Below are 19,188 nucleotides of genomic sequence, written 5' to 3' on the forward strand. Positions count from 1 at the left end.
AATGGAAATTGGGTCGTGACAACATGGTATTAGAGCACTAGGTTCACGTAGGTCTCACAAGTCATGGGCAAACCTAATAGAGTCTTGCGGATCGGTACGGAAACGTCCCTACTTATCTTCGAGAGGCTATAGGGTGTTAGGAAACTACTCTTATTCATCTTATATCGTGCAGTTGATAGTATAGTAAATTTCCTTCTTCTATTCTCTCACAGATGGTGAGGAGCACACGACAGACGTTCCAGACCCAGGGGGGAGCTGCTCCTCCCCATTGCTAGAGGCCGAGGCTGGAGGAGGGCGCTGGCCCGAGGTAGGGGACAAGGGCATCCCAGATATGCCCAGTTGCACCACCGACGGATCCTGCGGGGGACCCTATTATTGAGGAGCAGGGCGAGGTACGCGCTGCAGGGCCTAACCTATCAGATTTCATGACAACACTGGGATTCCAGGAGGTCATGGGCCGTATGCTGCGGTTCGTAGATTCTACGACTCAGGCTAGTTAATTTCCAACAGACCCAACCACATCTCAGGCGGGAAGGGGAGCACAGACCCCTACTACTTAGGCTCCTGGTTATGCAGCTGCAGTGTATCAGACTCCAGGTGCACTACCCGTAGATGGGGCTCAACCAGTTGCCGCAGTGGTACCTGAGCCCAAACCAGCTGCGGACGGTGATCCGCAAAAGTTATTGGACAGATGGACTAGACTACAGTCTAATGCTGTATTCTGGCCCGGGCCTAACGAGCCTGGGCTCTGGCAGTCCCGGGCCTCACGGTCCCGGGCTTCGTGGGCTCAAGTGGTGGAACAGGCCCGTGACGGGCCTAAGCCCATATGATCCTGGGCTAAACGGGCTGGGCTCGTGGGCTTAGCGGGCCTAATGGGCTTTTGTATTTCCGGGCTTTTTTTAATTTTTTTTTTGTTTAAGGAAAAATCTTGTTTTGTAGTATATATAGTATACTAGTATAGTATATATATATATTTGAATATTGAAAAATCTTGTTTTGTAGTATATATAGTATACTAGTATAGTATACTATATATAGTATGTTATGTATATATATTTCCAAATATAATTTCTTATAATGTTTTGTAGTATATATATATATATATATATATATATATAGTATGTTATGTTATATGTTATGTATATATAATACCTTATATATTTTCTTGTAGTATATATAGTATACTAGTATAGTATATAATATATATATAGTATACTATATATAGTATGTTATGTATATATATTTCCAAATATAATTTCTTATAATGTTTTGTAGTATATATATATATATATATATATATATATATATATATAGTATGTATTGTATGTTATGTATATATATTACCTTATATATTTTCTTGTAGTATATATTGTATGTTATGTATATATATTATCTTATAAATTTTCTTGTAGTATATATTGTATGTTATGTGTGTGTATATATATATATATATATATATATATAAATTTTCTTGTAGTATATATTGTATGTTATGTGTATATATAACATACAATATATACTACAAGAAAATATATAAGGTAATATATATACATAACATACAATATATACTACAAGAAAATATATATATATATATATATATATACACTACAAAACATTATAAGAAATTATATTTGGAAATATATATACATAACATACTATATATATATATATATATATATACTACAAAACATTATAAGAAATTATATTTGGAAATATATATACATAACATACTATACATAGTATACTATATATATATATTATATATACTATACTAATATACTGTAGTATATATATATATATATATATATTTTCTTGTAGTATATATTGTATGTTATGTATATATATTACCTTATATATTTTCTTGTAGTATATATTGTATGTTATGTATATATATTATAGCTTATAAATAATTGCAAGTTAAAGACAAAAAAATATTGCAAAAAGATATTCAAGGGCATGTCTTATAATTTTTATTACCAAAAATGGCATATCTTTCTTAGTCTTCCTCCCCCCAATGGAATGAGCACAACAAGGTACTAATACCACCATTAAAAGGGAAAAAATCTAACATGGAATATATTCCTAAATGCAGGATTTAGTGTTGTTGTAAGTATGCCTATAGCACTAGTGTTACTAGAAGCATTATCCATAGAAATTGCCATTATTTTATCTCTAAAGCAAAAATATCTACAAATATCTGCAACAGTGTTAGCTATAAACTTACCTGTGTGACATGAATTAATTATTCTATACGCAATAATGCGTTTTTGCATTGTCCACTCCTCATCTATCCAATGACTTGTAACAGTTAGATAATCACAATCATTACCACTTCTACCAATATCAGTAGTAATAGAAATCCGATTACTTATATGAGTAAATAAATACCGCAAATATTGTTCATATTCATGTTTATATTTATAAATATCGCTCTTAACTGTTGCGCGAGGCCAACCTTTATAAGTAGGATTAAAAACTCTTCTAATATAATGCACCCAATTAGGATTAGAGGGAAAAGAATAGGGTAAGCACATAACGGTAACCATCTTTGCTAATTCTTCACGATCTCTATTTGGATCGTAATATAAAATACCTCCGGTCACAGTGTTAATTCCTGGTTGAACTAGATTTGAACCTGTACTAGGGTTAACATCAGAATCTACATGTGTTCCCTCTAGCTGCGCTTTCATTTGTAAATATCTAGTTTTATCTCTAGAGTGTGTTTTTATGTGCCTAGTCAAACTACCCGTGCCGCTACGGTCTCCAGTTTATTTATGCGCCAGTAATTTCCCACATGTTTTACACTTAGCCTTATTTTGTTCTCTTACTTGAGTAAAAAATTCCAAACTAATGATGTTTCTAGGCGTTTAGGAGGTTGTCTATTAAAACTAGGGGTTTCTACAGGTGGGTCGGGCATTACATCAGTTGGGTTATTAAAAGGACTAGTAGGTGTATCATCTAAATCCGGTTGGGTTTCATCTTCATCCTCATTTTCAAAGATAGTTTCATTAGGATAAAGAGCATTCATAGTTTCATCATCTAAATTTTCACCTGGTGCAACATTATGGCAAAATTGACTATCGGAAAATTGAAAACAGGGGTTATCACTATCAAGAATAATAGGAGCAGCAGGACGTCTACCAGGTCTGGGTCGGGGAGCCGGGGGAAGGGTAGTAGGTTGGCCACTACTTTCACCAATTTTAGCTTTACCCTTACCACCAAAAATATTTTTCAAAGAAAATGCCATATTAATTATAATTATACTAAATAAAACTAACAAAACTATAATATTAAAACTTAAGAGTTGGAACGCGTTTACCGAATTGCCGAACAACTTCTTGAAAATTAAAAATCGTTGAAGACTTGAATACTTTAATTCACCAACTCCACAATTTTTCACGAAATTTCAACAATAAAATAAGCAATTCTAGTAGAGAGATTGATGAATTGGTGAGTAAAAATGAAAGAATGAGGGGGTATTTATAGTTGAGAATTGGGAAAAAGTGTAATTATATAAAGTTTGGGGTTAAAATAAAGTTTGGGGGCCAAATGGCTATTTTCTAAACATCCAAACAGTCAAAATTGCAGCCCAAACGACTACTTTTTAAATTTTGACCGTTGGAATTTTTTTAATGTTTTAATTTTTTTTAAAAAAATATCCGTTAGGCCCGCTAGGCCCGGCCCAGGCCAGCCATCCGGTCCCGGGCTCGTGGGCTTTCTAGGAAGAACCGGCCGGCCACGGGCTTTAAAGACCCGTTAAGACCGGCCCACCAGGCCCGTTAGGACCGCGGGCCTGGTCCGGTCCGGTTCAGGCCCGGCCCACCATACAGTCTTAGGCTACACCCTCCTATCTTCGGAGGTGAAAGTCATGAGGATGCCCAGGATTTCATTGATAGGTGCAGGGATAGACTGCACAACATGAGGATATTGGAGTCTCATGGGGTTGACTTCACTACCTTCTAGCTGGAAGGTAGGGCCCGTAGATGGTGGCAGTCTTATGTTCTTGGCAGGCCAGCGGGTACTCCTCCCATTACTTGGGGTCCGTTCATGTAACTTTTCCTGGATAGGTATATTCCACCCTCTGAGAGGGAAGAGTTGCGGTATCAGTTTGATTAGGGTCAGATGTCAGTGACCGACTTTGAGGCGAGGTTTTCTGAGTTGTCCCCCCATCCATTGATGACACTTCCTACTGACGCAGAGAGAGTGCAGAGGTTTGTTGTAGGGTTGCATTCTGGTATTAGGGCCAACATGGCCCGGGAGGTTGAGATGGGGATTCCTTATCAGCTGGTAGTAGAGATTGCTCGGAGGATTGAGGGCTACCGTCTGAGAGGTAGAGAGCAGATGCAGCAGAACAAGAGGGCTCGATTTTCTGGAGAGTTTAGAGGTGCCCCGGCTAGGGCAGAGGTCAGTTTTTGAGGGGTCAGCCCAGTAGGCCCCCATATTTAGCACTACCTCCTCCTCGAGGTGCTCCAGCACGCCCCTATTTAAGCGCCATACCAGAGAGTTATTACCGCGTGCTAGCCATCCAGGGTTCTTCTAGTGGGTTTTCAGGTCCTAAGTTTCTTCTAGCTCCTACTTCAGTGCTATACCCGAGAGTTCATACCGCCCACCGGCTATTCAAGCTTCTTCTAGTGGGTCTACAGGCCATCAGGGTCATACATTAGGTAGCATGTCACCACACCGAGGGGTTGTTTCGAGTGTGGAGATCTCGATTATATGAGGAGATACTACCCCAAACTTTGGGGCAAGGCAGTACAGCAGGGTCAACAACCCATGATTACAGCACCAGCTGCCTAGAGGCGGAGGTTAGGACGGTATGGGCCGTCCTAGAGGTGGAGGCCAGGCAGGGAGATGTTAGCCAGCTACTGCTTAGTTAGGTGGAGGCCAGCCAGCCGACGCTCCAGCTAGATTCTATGCTTTTTCGGCCAGACCAGATGCATTGGCCTCATATGCCGTTATCACAAGTATTATTTCCGTCCGATAGGGATGCTTCAGTGCTATTTGATCCAGGGTCTACCTATTCATATGTGTCATCTTTGTTTGCTCATTTTTTGGATATTCCTCACGAGTACTTGGGTACTCCTATTGATGTGTCCACTCCTGTAGGCGATTCTGTGGTTGTGGATCGGATCTATCGGTCCTGTGTGGTCATATTCTATAGTTTTGAGACTAGAGTAGACCTCATGTTGCTTGATATGACCGACTTTGAGGTCATCTTGGGCATGGATTGGTTATCCCCTTACCACGCCTCCTAGATTGCCATGCCAAGACTATTACTTTAGCAATGCCAGTGTTGCCAAGGTTGGAGTGGAAGGGTTCCTCAGCTAGTACATCTAGTCGGGTTATCTCTTTTCTAAAGGCTCGACATATGGTCGAGAAGGGTTGTTCGGTTTATCTAGCTTATGTTCGGGACACCACCGCAGAGTCTCCGATGATTAATTCAGTTCTAGTAGCTTGGGAGACCGCCGATGTGTTCCCCTCTGACCTTCCTAGCATGTCGCTGGATCGTGATATTAATTTCTGTATTGACTTGACTCCAGGTACCCAGCCTATATCTATCCCACCGTACCGTATGGCTCCGAAGGAGCAGCTTGATAAATTGTTAGCAAAGGGGTTTGTGAGACCGAGTGTGTCACCTTGGGGTGCACCAATGTTGTTTGTGAAGAAGAAGGATGGGACTATGCGGATGTGCATTGATTACCGCCAGTTGAACAAGGCTACAATCAAGAACAATTACCCGTTGCCACGCATTAATGATTTGTTCGACCAGTTGCAGGGTGCTAGGGTGTTCTCTAAGATCGACTTGAGATCAGGGTACCATCAGCTAAAGATTCGAGACTCAGATGTCCCGAAGACTGCTTTCCGTACTAGATATGACCATTATGAGTTTCTAGTGATGTCCTTCGGCTTGACTAATGCCCTAGTGACATTAATGGATTTGACGAACAGGGTGTTCAGGCCTTATGTTGATTCCTTTATTATTGTCTTTATTGATGACATCTTGATATACTCACGTATCCTGGGGGAGCATGACCAACATTTGAGAGTAGTGCTTCAGACATTGCGAGAGTAGAAGCTATATGCTAAGTTATCCAGTGTAAGTTTTGGCTAGAGTCTGTAGCATTCTTGGGGCATATTGTATTAGGAGCGGGTATTAAGGTGGATCCCAAGAAGATTGAGGCAGTTCAGAGTTGTCCACGTCCTACTTCAGTGATTGAGATCAGGAGTTTCCTGGGGTTAGTAGGTTACTACCACCGATTTGTGCAGGGCTTTTCATCCATTGCATCACCTCTGACTAGACTGACCCAGAAGGGTACTCCTTTCCGTTGGTCTGATGATTGTGAGGCGAGCTTCCAAAAGCTCAAGACAGCCTTGACTACAACACCGGTTCTAGTGTTGCCTTCCGGTTCAGGGATGTATACAGTATATTGTGATGCTTCACGCACTGGCTTGGGATGTGTATTGATGCATGAGGGGCGAGTTATTGCATATGCTTCATGTCAGCTGAAGATTCATGAGAATAATTACCCTGTGCACGACCTAGAGTTAGCAGCGACTGTTCACGCTCTTAAGATATGGAGGCATTATCTGTATGGGGTGTCATGTGAGGTTTATACTAATCATCACAGCTTGCAACATTTGTTCAAGTAGAGGGATCTCAATTTGAGGCAAGTAGATGGCTTGAGTTACTGAAGGATTATGACATCACCATTCTTTATCATTCGGTAAAGGTAAATATGGTCGCGGATGCCTTAAGTAGGAAGGCAGAGAATATGGGTAGCTTAGCATACATCTCAGCGGAGAAGAGGCCACTAGCCTTGGACATTTAGTCCTTGGTTAATAGACTTGTGAGGTTGGATATTTTAGATCCCAGACAAGTCCTTGCATGTATTATTGCTCAGTCTTCATTATTGGGTTAGATCAAGGCTCGGCAGTTCAATGATCCACATTTGCCAATCCTCAGAGAGACGGTGCTATAGGGTAGTGCCAAGGAGGTTTCTATTGGCGAGGATGGTGTTTTGCGATTCCAAGGTCGGCTATGTGTTCCTAATGTCGATAGCTTGAGAGAGAGAATTCTAGAGGAGGCACACAGTTCAAGATATTCTATTCATCCAGGTGCTACGGAGATGTATCATAACCTGAGGCAACATTATTATTGGCGGCAGATAAAAAAAGACATAGTTGAGTATGTGGCCAGGTGCTTTAATTGCCAGCATGTTAAGTATGAGCACCAGAGGTCAGGTGGCCTACTTCAGTAGATGCTTATACCTGAGTGGAAATGGGAGCGCATTACTATAGACTTCGTAGTCGGGTTTCCGCAGACATTGCAGAAGTTTGATGCAGTTTGGGCCATTTTCGATAGGTTGACCAAGTTGGCACACTTTGTTCCCATTGTGAATACTTATACTTCAGAGAGGTTGGCTCAAATCTACATTCGGGAGATAGTTCGGTTGCACGATGTGCCTGTTTTTATCATATCAGATAAAGGCCCTTAGTTCACTTCCCATTTCTGAAGGGCCATATAGAGTGAGTTAGGGACCCGTATAGAGCTCAACACAACATTTCACCTGCAGACAGATGGGCAATCGGAGCGGACATTTCAGATTCTGGAGGACATGCTTAGAGCATGTGTGATTGACTTTGGAGGGCAGTGGGATCAGTTCTTGCCTCTGATCGAGTTTTCTTACAACAATAGTTATCAGTCCAACATCGAGATGGATCCTTTTGAGACTTTATATGGTCGGCGATGTCGTTCCCCTATCCGGTGGTTTGAGCTTGGCGAGGGTAAGTTGTATGGTACAGATTTGGTGAAGGATGTCTTGGAAAAGGTAAAGATGATTCAAGAGAGACTTCGCACAACACAGTCTAGACAGAAGAGTTATGAAGATCAGAAGGCGCGTGATGTATCATTCTTGGTTGGTGAGAAGGTTTTCTTGAAAGTATCGCTGATGAAGGGTATTATGAGAGTCGGAAAGAAGGGCAAGTTGAGCCCAAGGTTTATAGGCCAATTTGAGGTATTGAGGCGAGTTGGGGAAGTTGTGTATGAGCTTGATTTATCTCCCAGCCTGTCAGGGGTTTATTCAGTTTTTCACATGTCTATGCTTCGAAGGTATCACACCGACTTGTCTCATGTGTTAGACTTCAGTACTATTCAGCTAGAAAAGAGCTTGGGTTATGAGGAGGAGCCAGTTGCCATTGTTGATAGACAGGATCGCCAGTTGAGATCCAAGAGGATTTCTATGGTAAAGGTCCAGTGGAGGGGCCAACCAGTCAAGGAGGCGACCTGGGAGTCCGAGGAAGACATACATAGCAAATATCCACGCTTATTTAGCACTTCAGGTATGAATCTAAACTTGTTCGAGGAGGAACATTTGTTTAAGAGGTGGAGAATGTAACAACCCAACTGGTCGTTTTGCTTTCTAAAACCCTGTTCCCTCTAAATATGACTTCTCGTACTTGCTTTTACTGATTTATGACTTGTGGGGATGGTTGGTTCGGGATTTGGAAGAGTTTGGGTTGAAATCGGAACACTTGGTTACTTAAGGTTGGCTTAAAAGGCCAAGTTTGACTTCGGTCAACATTTTGAGTAAACGACCTTGGAATCGGGATTTGAAGGTTCCAACAGGATCGTATGATGATTTCGGACTTAGTTGTATGTCCGGATCGGGTTTTGGATAACCCGAGAGCATTTTTGGTGCATAATAGTGAAAGTTGATTCCTTAAGGATTTTGAAGTTCTTTAAATTTGGTTTGGATAGGGTTTTTGTGATATCGAGGTCCGAACAGAATTCCGAGACCGAGAATAGTTCCATAATGTTATTTAAGACTTGAACGTAAAATTTGGTGTCAATCCGAGTATTATGGGTACGATTCGGCACATTGGAAGTAGATTGAAGAACCTGGAGTTCATAAATTTGATTCAATTGGTTTTAAGGTGTGATTCTTAGATTTATCATTGTTTCAGGCATTTCGAGGGTTCGAGCGAGTCCGTCTTATGATTCCAAACTTGTCGGTATGTCCGGGCCGGTCTCGGGGCCCCGAGCGTCAATCAGACGAGGCTCATGCGAAGTTGGAAATTTTAGAGGGAGCTGAAGCTCCAATTCTGTCATAATCGCACTTGCGGTTGGCCAACTGCAGGTGCGAGACCGCAGAAGCGGCTTACCCATCATAGATGAGGCTCAAGGGAAGGAGACTAGGTTCCGCAGATGCGGTTCCTCTTCCGCAGAAGCGGAACCACAGAAGTGGCCCCAATACCGCAGATGCGGCCCCAGTTGGCCCGACTCAAAACCGCAGAAGCGGTCAATCCCACGTAGAAGCGAGACCGCAGATGCGGAAATCGCTGAAGGCAGTGGCCTTCATTTAATACGGGAATGTGTTTGACACATTTCACTCATTTCTTGGGCGATTTAGGAGCTTCAAAAGGGGATATTTCGGCCTAGCATTGTAAGGTAAGTTATTTTTGCTTAATGTGAATTTAATACATAGTTTAGGGGTAAATTACACCATGTAAATTAGTGAAAATTATGGGTTGAGAGTAAAAGCTAGGGTTTTGATAAAAACAGGATTTAACCACAAAATTCGTTAGGAATGAAGTAAAAATTATATATTCTTGATCACTTAGGTTATGGGTAACCACTTTCTTCGAAAATTTCCGAAAACCGGGCACGTGGACCCGGGGATGAATTTTATGAACTTTGTATTTAGGATTGGGAAATTACTTTAATAGTAGAATATGAACTCTTGAGCATGTATTGACTAGTTCTTACCTTGTTTGAATAGTTTTGGATCGTTCAGCTCCGATTTGAGGGTTTGAGCACATTTTTGAATTTGGAAGTAAGCTTTAGAGCAAGGTGAGTCTCCTTTCTAACCTTGTAAGGGAGAATACCCCATAGTTGAACTAAATGAATGTATGTGACTATCTGTGGGTGCTACTTACGTACGTGGTGACTAGAGTCCGTACGTAGCTACTATCATGCTAATTGTCCGGGTAGTTTAGGATCCGTATCAGGCTATACTTGCAAATCCTTGCATCCTTGCTTGCTACTAAGATCACTTAGGACATGCTAGAAGTTGGTAAATAAATATAGATGGTTATACTCACTTACTTGATAACTTGTATGAATTATTTTACTATAGATGAGCAATGTGTGTTTAATTGATAATTGTCACACCTCCTTTTTACTACCCCCGAAAAAGGGTATAAGGGAGTTTTTTCTAATTTAAGTGACAATCGAAATGGGATTATTATTTACTAAAATCAGAGTCGCCACTTGGTATAATTTATGGTGTCCCAAGTCACCGGTTTTAAATCCCAAATCGAGGAAAGATTGACTCTATTTTATAGTCCGCGAACACAAAAATCTGGGTAAGGAATTCTGTTAACCCGGGAGAAGGTGTTAGGCATTTTCGGATTCCGTGGTTTTAGCACGGTCGCTCAACTATTATTATTGGCCTAATTATCTGATTTTTTACACGTTTTAAACATATTGCATTTTTTAATTTTAAAACCGCTTTTATATGTTTAAAGAATTAATTCAAGGTTATTTAAAATATATCACAACCCACGCTACATGAAATGCACCCGCGGTTCACGACACACTTTATTTAACCTTGTTAAAATTGAAGTCGGGTCGCATGAAATGCACACCCGAATCCTACTTGCATTAATAGTGTGATGTTCCAAGGTGTACAAACTAAATTCACCTTTACAAGCAGTCTGTGTAAACAACATTTGTAGCTAAAGCCATATGCTACTTAAATTACAGAGTCTACTGCATCTCACGTTCATGACTGGTGACACCCTGATGTCGGGCTGTGTTGGGTTTTATTTCCGTAAATTATACTGTTAAATGCTTATTTTGGGATTATTTCTGATTAAAGACTTAGTAGTTATTATTTTAATTGCTTAAAGTGAATTGAAAGTGAGTCGGCTGGCCTTGTCTTCACGAGAGACGCCATCACGACCGGGTTGGGTTTAGGGTCGTGACAAGTTGGTATCACAGCCTAGGTTACATAGGTCTCACGAGTCATGAGCAGGTTTAGTAGAGTCTTACGGATCGGTACGGAGACGTCTGTACTTATCCTCGGGAGACTGCAGAACCTTTAGGAAAACTTCACATTCTTGAATTCTTATCGTGCATCCTTGATTCAGCTTGAGATGTAACTTTTTGAATTCCTTCCACGCGTTTGTATGTGTGCATGAGCGCTCAGTATCAGATATGCATCGATGGCTGATGATTCCCTGATCGAGGGGCGAGATGTGATCGCTGTGTGTTGATTTTGGGCTAGTCTGGAGGACTCGAGGCCGAATTGTTTTGCCTATAGCTTGAGCACCGAGGTGCTGATTGTGTGAGCACGTATTTTTGAGCTTGTATGTTCGGTAGCGTCCATATTAGTAGAAGTGATGGCCGGATGGCTATGTGATGAGTATTTTATGATTGCGAGATGTATTCATATGATTTGGAAGCGACGAGAAGGGACTACGGGAGGATAGAAGAACTATTAGGTGTTTGATTTTCATCTTGATTTGAGGTATAGCCCCGAGTTATGGGTGTGTGAAGAATCTTTTTGTGTTTTCTAGTTGGGGGAGTGAAGTGGATTTCACTTTGTGATATGAGTTCAAACTCAGGAAGATTAGATGACTGCATAATGTCTATGATGCTGGAAGGGTATAAAGAGATGTTAGTTGGGGCGAAGCAGGTGGATTATCTCTTTCGGAGTGTTCTGAAGTTTGTGTGATCCTCTATGTTGTTTATTGGAGAATCCCTGTTACTAGTGAAATATATATGTTGCAATTTGAATATAGGTCGCCTAAGAGAGTGGTCTTGACTGTTACGAGTGTGAATGCGAGATTTGTAGAAGATTTGAAGTACTAGATGGTCTGTATTGCACGGGCTTATGAAGGATTGAGTTAATCTCACTTTGGTATTATAGAAGTAATAGAGTATATGCATCATGAGTTATTATGTGTTTTGATCTATGACTTTGAGCCAATTGGGGGAATATGCTATTGATTAGTTGATTGCACGGTTATGTGCTATGTTGGTTCCAGTTTGAGGAGTGCTGGTGAATCAATTATGGGTTACGGAGATTGAAACCGAGGATGGCTCGAGTAAAGGATAATTTTCGACTAAGGTAAGGTTATATCATGCTTCATAGGTGTGTGAGAATCACAGAATTTCTTGAGTTGTTGTTGATAAGAATGCTTGGTGCATAGAATATGAAGTTGCTTGGTTGCATTAAGGTGAGGTTACATTCTGCGGTGTCGGAGTGCTAATAGACCACATGTTGTACGGTCCGTTTGATCGGTCTAATTGTGGTTTGAGTGGAGTGCGTGACTCTCGAGAATGGTTCTAACGGGTTCAAGATTTTACATGTAATAATTGGAGATTTTCAAGTTGTATATTTGGCTAGAAATTGAGGTTTGCAGTGGAGGGTGTCAAGACTCGTGGTATTTCTATATCATTATTGGATTCTATATATATCAGTATCAGGAAGGTGAAAGTAATGGCTTTGGGTTCTTAGGGAGTCACTTCTGGGTAGGTATTTTGAATGTGGTGCATTTGAGAATATTTAAGAGAGTATTCATCGGCTTATGAGCCTTAGACGGTGTGGTTTTATGCTTGGGTCTCGTGTGGTGAGTCTGGGTTAAGGAATTTTGGTGTTACAGAAAGAAGAAGTATCAAGTTGAAGGTAAATCATAAGGAACTAGGATAGATGGGATAGCTTGATAGTAGAACAGACCGGTATGGTAAGGATATGATTAGTTCCTTGGGTGTGTACGGGGTAATGAGTTTCTACAGGTGTTTCGCGGCGATGCCCTTGAGTTCTAGTGGTCTGCATAGCTTAGTTGAGTTAAAAGGAATCAGTCCTGACGGTTCAATCTTGTGCGAGTGGAATTCGGAGAGCCCTTGATGATTTCTACTGCGATTAGAGATGCGTATTTTCTGCGAGTGTGAGAAGCATGGGATGTGTAGTGAATTTCTCCTGAATGAGATCAATGGAAAGTTCGTGGTTGGTTGAGTACATAGTTGCTTGTGGCTCGGAAGGGATATGAAGTTCTCATTTTATCCTAGGATGGTATGGTATATGCGGTATGTTGTGGAGGTTTGAGATTGCATGTGTGAGGTTACAGTTCAATTCTGAAAGGGAGGTCATAAAACTCTTAGGCAACGGGCAGCTTCAAATAATTAGAGGAATGAGCTTCAGATGATTAGGGAAATGATCTTCAGATGATTAAGAAAATGGTATTGCTAATTGGAGTGATTTGGTGTGGGTATATATTTCAGAAAAGGCAATGTGATTAAGTTGGTGATACTTCAGTAGTATTGTGGCACTTTCTTATTCGATCGACTGATGATATTCGAGTTTTCTTGGTTGCATAGAAGAATTTAGAGTATCTCTCGTGAAATGGTTGGGTATTGGAGGTGTGGTATGTGTCGCGCCCCTTTTTTCTCACGAAATCGGGTTTATAACATTTGAGAGGACAACTCGTTCCCTTTTGGGAATTGGATTTTGAATTGAAGAGTTGCCACCTAATGCTTAAAGTGCATTAGGACACTAAGAAGGGTTTGAGTTGAAAAACCAGAGATTGGGTAAGGGCTAGAAATTATCTCGAGGGGAAGGTGTTAGGCACCCCTCAAGATCCACTAGTGTGGTTCCCGACCAAGCTATAATTACGACTTTAAATAACAAGTAAGCAAATAAAGGCCTCAAATAGAAGGGGATTTTCACATATTATTGCAAGAAAATTGAAGGTTTGAAGAAAATAAAGAAAGCAGAAATTTTAAGGAAATAGTTCAGACAATAAAACAAGTTAAAAGGAAAAGGGGTCCTAGGTTTACAAACAATATGGATCACATCAATGCAATACCCGGTAATCACTCCTAAGAAGAGGGATACACGTGGTATTAGCGCACCGGTCATCATATCCATATCTACTCTTTCCCACCCCATTAAGGTATTAAGCACGAAATAGTATCGTTACTTATTGCATGCTAGTACCCGCCCCAATCCTATCAGTCCCGGAGGCATTTGGGACTACTAGTCCCAACGGGAAGGGAGATTTGGCTTTTTAGAGTTTTAAAAGGATAAAATTCTAGGGCGACAATCAAAACATATAAGACATGTATGGGAGAACACATAATAGTTTAAAGGGCTCAAACAGGCCTCCTCACTTAAAGGAACAAATTATTCTAGCATGACTTCAAATACTGGTTATAGCCTGAATTAATTTTAAAGCATTAGGACAGGCTGCTTTATCACATATTTCTCAGATGAGAAATCCGAATTAGGCCTTGCAGTTTATCAAGGACTGACACAATTAATCAATTACCTACTGCTTGCCTAGATGGTAGCATACTGATTTTTAAAGAAAGTTACTACTTTTAGAAACAGAATTCAGTAGATATTAAACGACATTAATAGTGATTTTAGGCTCGTAGATGAAATAGACGAATCAGATTCAATTGGTGATTCCTATAGGCATGATTTCTAAGCGTTGTTGGTTTCAAACGATTATGAAAGTGCAGGCATCCTATAGACATGGTATCTAGAATGAAATTGATTATCATTTAACCTATGATTGTTGGCCTAATGATAGACGAATATGCAGAATGCAAAAAAAAAAAACTATATTCATGATCTCTATATGAAAGAATGCCACAACTTATAGGCAGGATTGCTAATGTAGTAATGAAACAACTTATAGGCAGGATTTCTATATGTGATGCATAACTTATAGGCAAGACTTCTATATGAAATGCAGAAATGAAACAACTTATAGGCAGGATTTCTACATGTGATGCATAACTTATAGGCAAGACTTCTATATGAATGCAAAAATGAAACAACTTATAGGCGGGATTTCTAGTGCATGCAAAAAATGCAGAAAGAAAAAAAAACTATAGGCAAGATTTCTAGTGCATGCATAAGTGCAGACTTATAAATGGTAATTCCTATGAGCATGTTGTCTACCCTTTGCATGCATAAAGACCCTCCCCTTTTCACTATAACCCCATAGTTATTACAAATTATTACAGACCCGAATGAATTAAGAAAGATAAAAATTACATCAGAAATTCCAGCTACAACCAAACAGCTTAATTCAGACTCAAGGTCTAACAATATGAGATAAACCAACTTCCAGGATCAGTTTCCAAAGCCTTTCTCCTTTTTGGGACGTGTCAAAGTTCCCAAAAGCCTCAAGGGGGCTCCGGGCAGTGTTTACACCCCAAATACATTGGAGAATTAGATTATAGTGCAGTATGGAAGGGCCAGCCCTCATATATTCAAGTTCAGAGGGAAATCAAGGTCCCCAAAGCAAGGCTCATAGGAGGGGGACAGAACTTAAAGTCTAAGAGTCAATGTAGGTGCATTTATAAGAGCTAACTACTCGTAGCGACTCTTTACCCATTCCGCATTGTGGAGTTCTACTTCCTGTATGATCCTCAAGGAGGGGATTTCTACCTTAGCGGGAATGACTGCCTTTGTACCGTAAACGAGCATATAGGGGGTTGCCTCGGTCGATGTGCGGACTATGGTGAGGTACCCCAATAAAGCGAATGATAGTTTCTTGTGCCACTGCTTATGCTTCTCTGTCATTTTCCTGAGTATCTTCTTGATATTCTTATTGGCGATTTCTACGGCTCCGTTCATTTGAGGTATGTAGGCTGTAGAATTCTTGTACTTGATCTTGAAGGTTTCACACATGGCTTTCATCAAATCACTGTTGAGATTGGAACCATTATAAGTAATGATTGACTTTGGAATCCCGAACCGACACATAATGCGGTCACGGACAAAATCTGCCACGACTTTCTTAGTCACTGCCTTGTACGATGTTGCTTCAACCCATTTAGTAAAATAATCAATTACCACTAGGATGAACCTATGCCCGTTTGATGCGGCAGGTTCGATTGGTCCAATAACATCCCTTCCCCAAGTGGCGAACGACCATGGCGAGCTCATTGCATTAAGCTCATTTGGAGGTACCTTTATCATGTATGCATGTATCTGACAATGATGGCACTTCCGGACATACTGGATGCAGTCCGTTTCCATAGTCATCCAAAAATAACCAGCTCGGAGTATCTTCTTGGCTAAGACAAAGCCATTCATATGTGGACCGCAAGTCCCAACATGGATTTCTTCTAGCAGTTTGGATACTTCCCTTGCGTTGACACACCTTACCAATCCCAGATCCGGAGTCCTCCTGTACAGGATTCCTCCGCTGTGAAAGAAATTGTTGGATAATCTTCGAAGTGTACGCTTCTGAGTAGGGTTTTGCAAGTTCTGGGTATTCTCCTTTTGCCAAGTATTCCTTGATATCATGAAACTAAGGTTTTCCATCTGCTTCTTCTTCGACATGAGCACAGTAAGTTGGCTGATCATAGATCTTTACCGGAATAAGGTCAATGGAGTTCTTATCTGGATGTTGTATCATGGACGATAGGGTAGCCAATGCATCGGCAAACTCATTCTGGACTCTGGGAACATGCTGGAACTCTGTCTTTGTGAATTGCTTTCTCAACTCCTGTACATGATGCAAATAAAGGAGTATCTTGGAGTTCTTGGTCGCCCATTCTTCTCAGACCTGATATATAAGCAAGTCTGAATCTCCGATCACCAGCAATTCCTGAATGTTCATGTCAATGGCCAGCTTGAGCCCTAAGATGCAGGCTTCGTACTCGGCCATGTTGTTGGTGCAAGGAAACCTGAGTTTGGCATACACCAGATAGTGCTGGCTGGTTTCTGATACTAGGACTTCTCCTATGTCGACTCCTTTGAAATTTGCTGCTCCATCAAAAAACATTCTCCAATCTTCATAGGATTCTACAATATCTTCTCCTATGAATGATACATCTTCGTCAGTAAAATACATTTTTAGGGGTTCGTATTCTCTATCCACGGGATTCTCGGCAAGGTGATCTGCTAGTGCCTGTCCTTTGATCGCTTTCTGAGTTACGTAGACAATGTCGAATTCACTCAGCAGGATTTGCCACTTGGCTAGCTTGCTAGTGGGCATGGGCTTCTGAAAGATGTACTTCAAGGGATCATTCCTTGATATGAGATACGTGGTATAGGCACAGAAATAGTGCCTCAACCTCTGAGCTACCCAAGTCAGAGCACAACAAGTGCATTCTAATAGAGAATACCGGGCCTCATACGGGGTGAACTTCTTCTAAGATAGTAGATGGCCTGATCTTTCATCCCCGTTTCATCATGTTGCCCAAGAACACAACCGAACGCTCCATTCAATACTGCAAGGTAGAGTAGTAGGGGTCTACCTGGTTCGGCGGAACCAAGATTGGCGGTGTTGACAGGTACTCCTTGATTCTATTGAAGGCTTTCTGACAATCATCAGTCCATTTGGTAGCGGCGTCCTTCTTCAACATATTAAAGATAGGCTTACAGATGACAGTGGATTGTGCTATGATTCGGCTGATATAGTTGAGTCTCCCTAGGAAACTCATCACGTCCTTCTTGTTCTTTGGCGGTGGCAATTCTTGAATCGCTTTAACCTTTGATGGATCCAGTTCTATTCCTCGTTGACTTACAATGAACCCCAGTAGCTTTCCATCAGGAACCCCGAATGCACATTTCGCGGGATTCAGCTTCAAGTTATACCTTCTCAGTCTGTTGAAGAACTTCCTCAAATCTTTCATTTGATCAGTGGCTTTCTTGGATTTGATGATGACATCATCTACATACACCTCGATCTCCTTATGTATCATATCATGAAAAATGGTAGTCATGGCCCTCATGTAGGTGGCCCCTGCATTATTTAACCCAAACGACATCATTTTGTAACAATACATCCCCCACGGTGTATTGAAAGCCGTTTTCTCAGCGTCTTCCTTATCCATCCATATCTAATGATACCCAACAAAACAATCAACGAACGACTGCAGCTCATGTTTGGCACAATTGTCAATTAGAATGTGTAAGTTTGGCAAGGGGAAGTCATCTTTTGGACTGGCCCAATTGAGATCCCGGTAGTCGACAGAGACTCTAACCTTCCCGTCCTTCTTTGGAACTGGCACAATATTGGCTAACCATGTTGGATACTCTACTACTCTGAGAACCTTAGATTTGACTTGCTTAGAGACTTCTTCTTTGATTTTCAAACTCATGTCAGGTTTGAACTTTCTGAGCTTCTATTTTACCGGTGGACATGTTGGATCAGTTGGAAGTTTGTGTGCCATAATAGATGTACTCAAACCAGTCATGTCATCATATGACCAGGCGAATATATCCTCATATTCCCTTAGAAATTCCGTGTACTCTTCTTTTTCGGATGGTGACAAATGAACACTGATGCGCGTTTCTTTGACACTTTCTGCACCTCCCAGGTTAACAACCTCAGTCTTGTCCAGGTTGGACATAGGTCTATTCTCAAAATCCTCAACCTCGTTAACAACCTCTTCTGGTATATCATCTTCCTCTGAATCTATGTTCATTTGTTATGTTGTCTCATTGCATGTCACAGTCATTGGTTCATCAAGATAAATAATAGTAATGTTGTATGAGTAAAGTAATGAGAGAAAAATAATAAGAGTAAGATTTATATGGAAAATTGAAATGCTTTGCTAAATTCCATAACTATTTTGAATATTAGAGCTCTTATTTTGAAATTAAAAATGCGGAAAGAAAGTCAACTAGTGAAAAAATAAAAGATAATGCATGATGCTTTGTTCAGCCTTGCTACCCCGAAGCTTTCCGAGCTCTGGTGGTTCTGACGGTTCAATTGTTGAGGCGTGCTCCTCGGCTTACAGCTTGTATAGAAGTTCCTTCCTCCCCCTCCTCCTTGAGAATGACACAACAATCCATGTCATCATCTTCCACGAATAAATTCTTCACTATTGCCAGTGCTTCCTCTTCTTCCGACCCATATATAACATCGGTTGGCTGGAAAGTATGTTCTAAATGGGGTATCGACTGCTCCAGTGGGTAGTAAGGTCCGCGCCATGGTGGCGACCAATTGTTGAATTCCTTCCAAGTATACTCGTATCCTAGACCGAAAGTGGTACCATGTTTCTTGAGTTTTATGGGATTAACGATTCCTTGGAGGTTCTTTCCGAGTCCCTTGCTAGGTTCGTACCCACTCCAATTCATTATACTCTCGATCTTGTTATCCCACCATTTGTCTTTGTCAACAACATTCACCCGTTCAATGTGATGGTAAGTC

General features: G+C 41.0%; 1 protein-coding gene across 1 annotated transcript; it reads left to right on the forward strand.

Annotated features, from left to right (window-relative positions):
• Positions 1-5,284: 5,284 nt before the first annotated feature.
• LOC138890549 (uncharacterized) lies at positions 5,285-16,253 on the forward strand. The gene is made up of 5 exons (XM_070173944.1): positions 5,285-6,014; positions 6,146-6,387; positions 6,630-6,731; positions 7,575-8,198; positions 16,200-16,253. Exons 1-5 carry the CDS (start codon positions 5,285-5,287, stop codon positions 16,251-16,253), a joined length of 1,752 nt encoding a protein of 583 aa, XP_070030045.1.
• The last annotated feature ends 2,935 nt before the right edge of the window (positions 16,254-19,188 follow it).

The sequence above is a fragment of the Nicotiana sylvestris genome, chromosome 4 (genome assembly GCF_000393655.2).
Source record: "Nicotiana sylvestris chromosome 4, ASM39365v2, whole genome shotgun sequence".
NCBI lineage: Eukaryota > Viridiplantae > Streptophyta > Magnoliopsida > Solanales > Solanaceae > Nicotiana > Nicotiana sylvestris.

Coding starts and splice junctions, on each gene's coding strand:
- LOC138890549 (XM_070173944.1), top strand. CDS start 5,285: ATGCCAGTGTTGCCAAGGTTGGAGTGGAAGGGTTCCTCAGCTAGTACA. Junction 6,732..7,574: donor TTCTTTATCATTCGGTAAAG/GTAAATATGGTC, acceptor TTTCACCTGCAG/ACAGATGGGCAATCGGAGCG. Junction 8,199..16,199: donor AGGAGGAGCCAGTTGCCATT/GTTGATAGACAG, acceptor TACCAATCCCAG/ATCCGGAGTCCTCCTGTACA.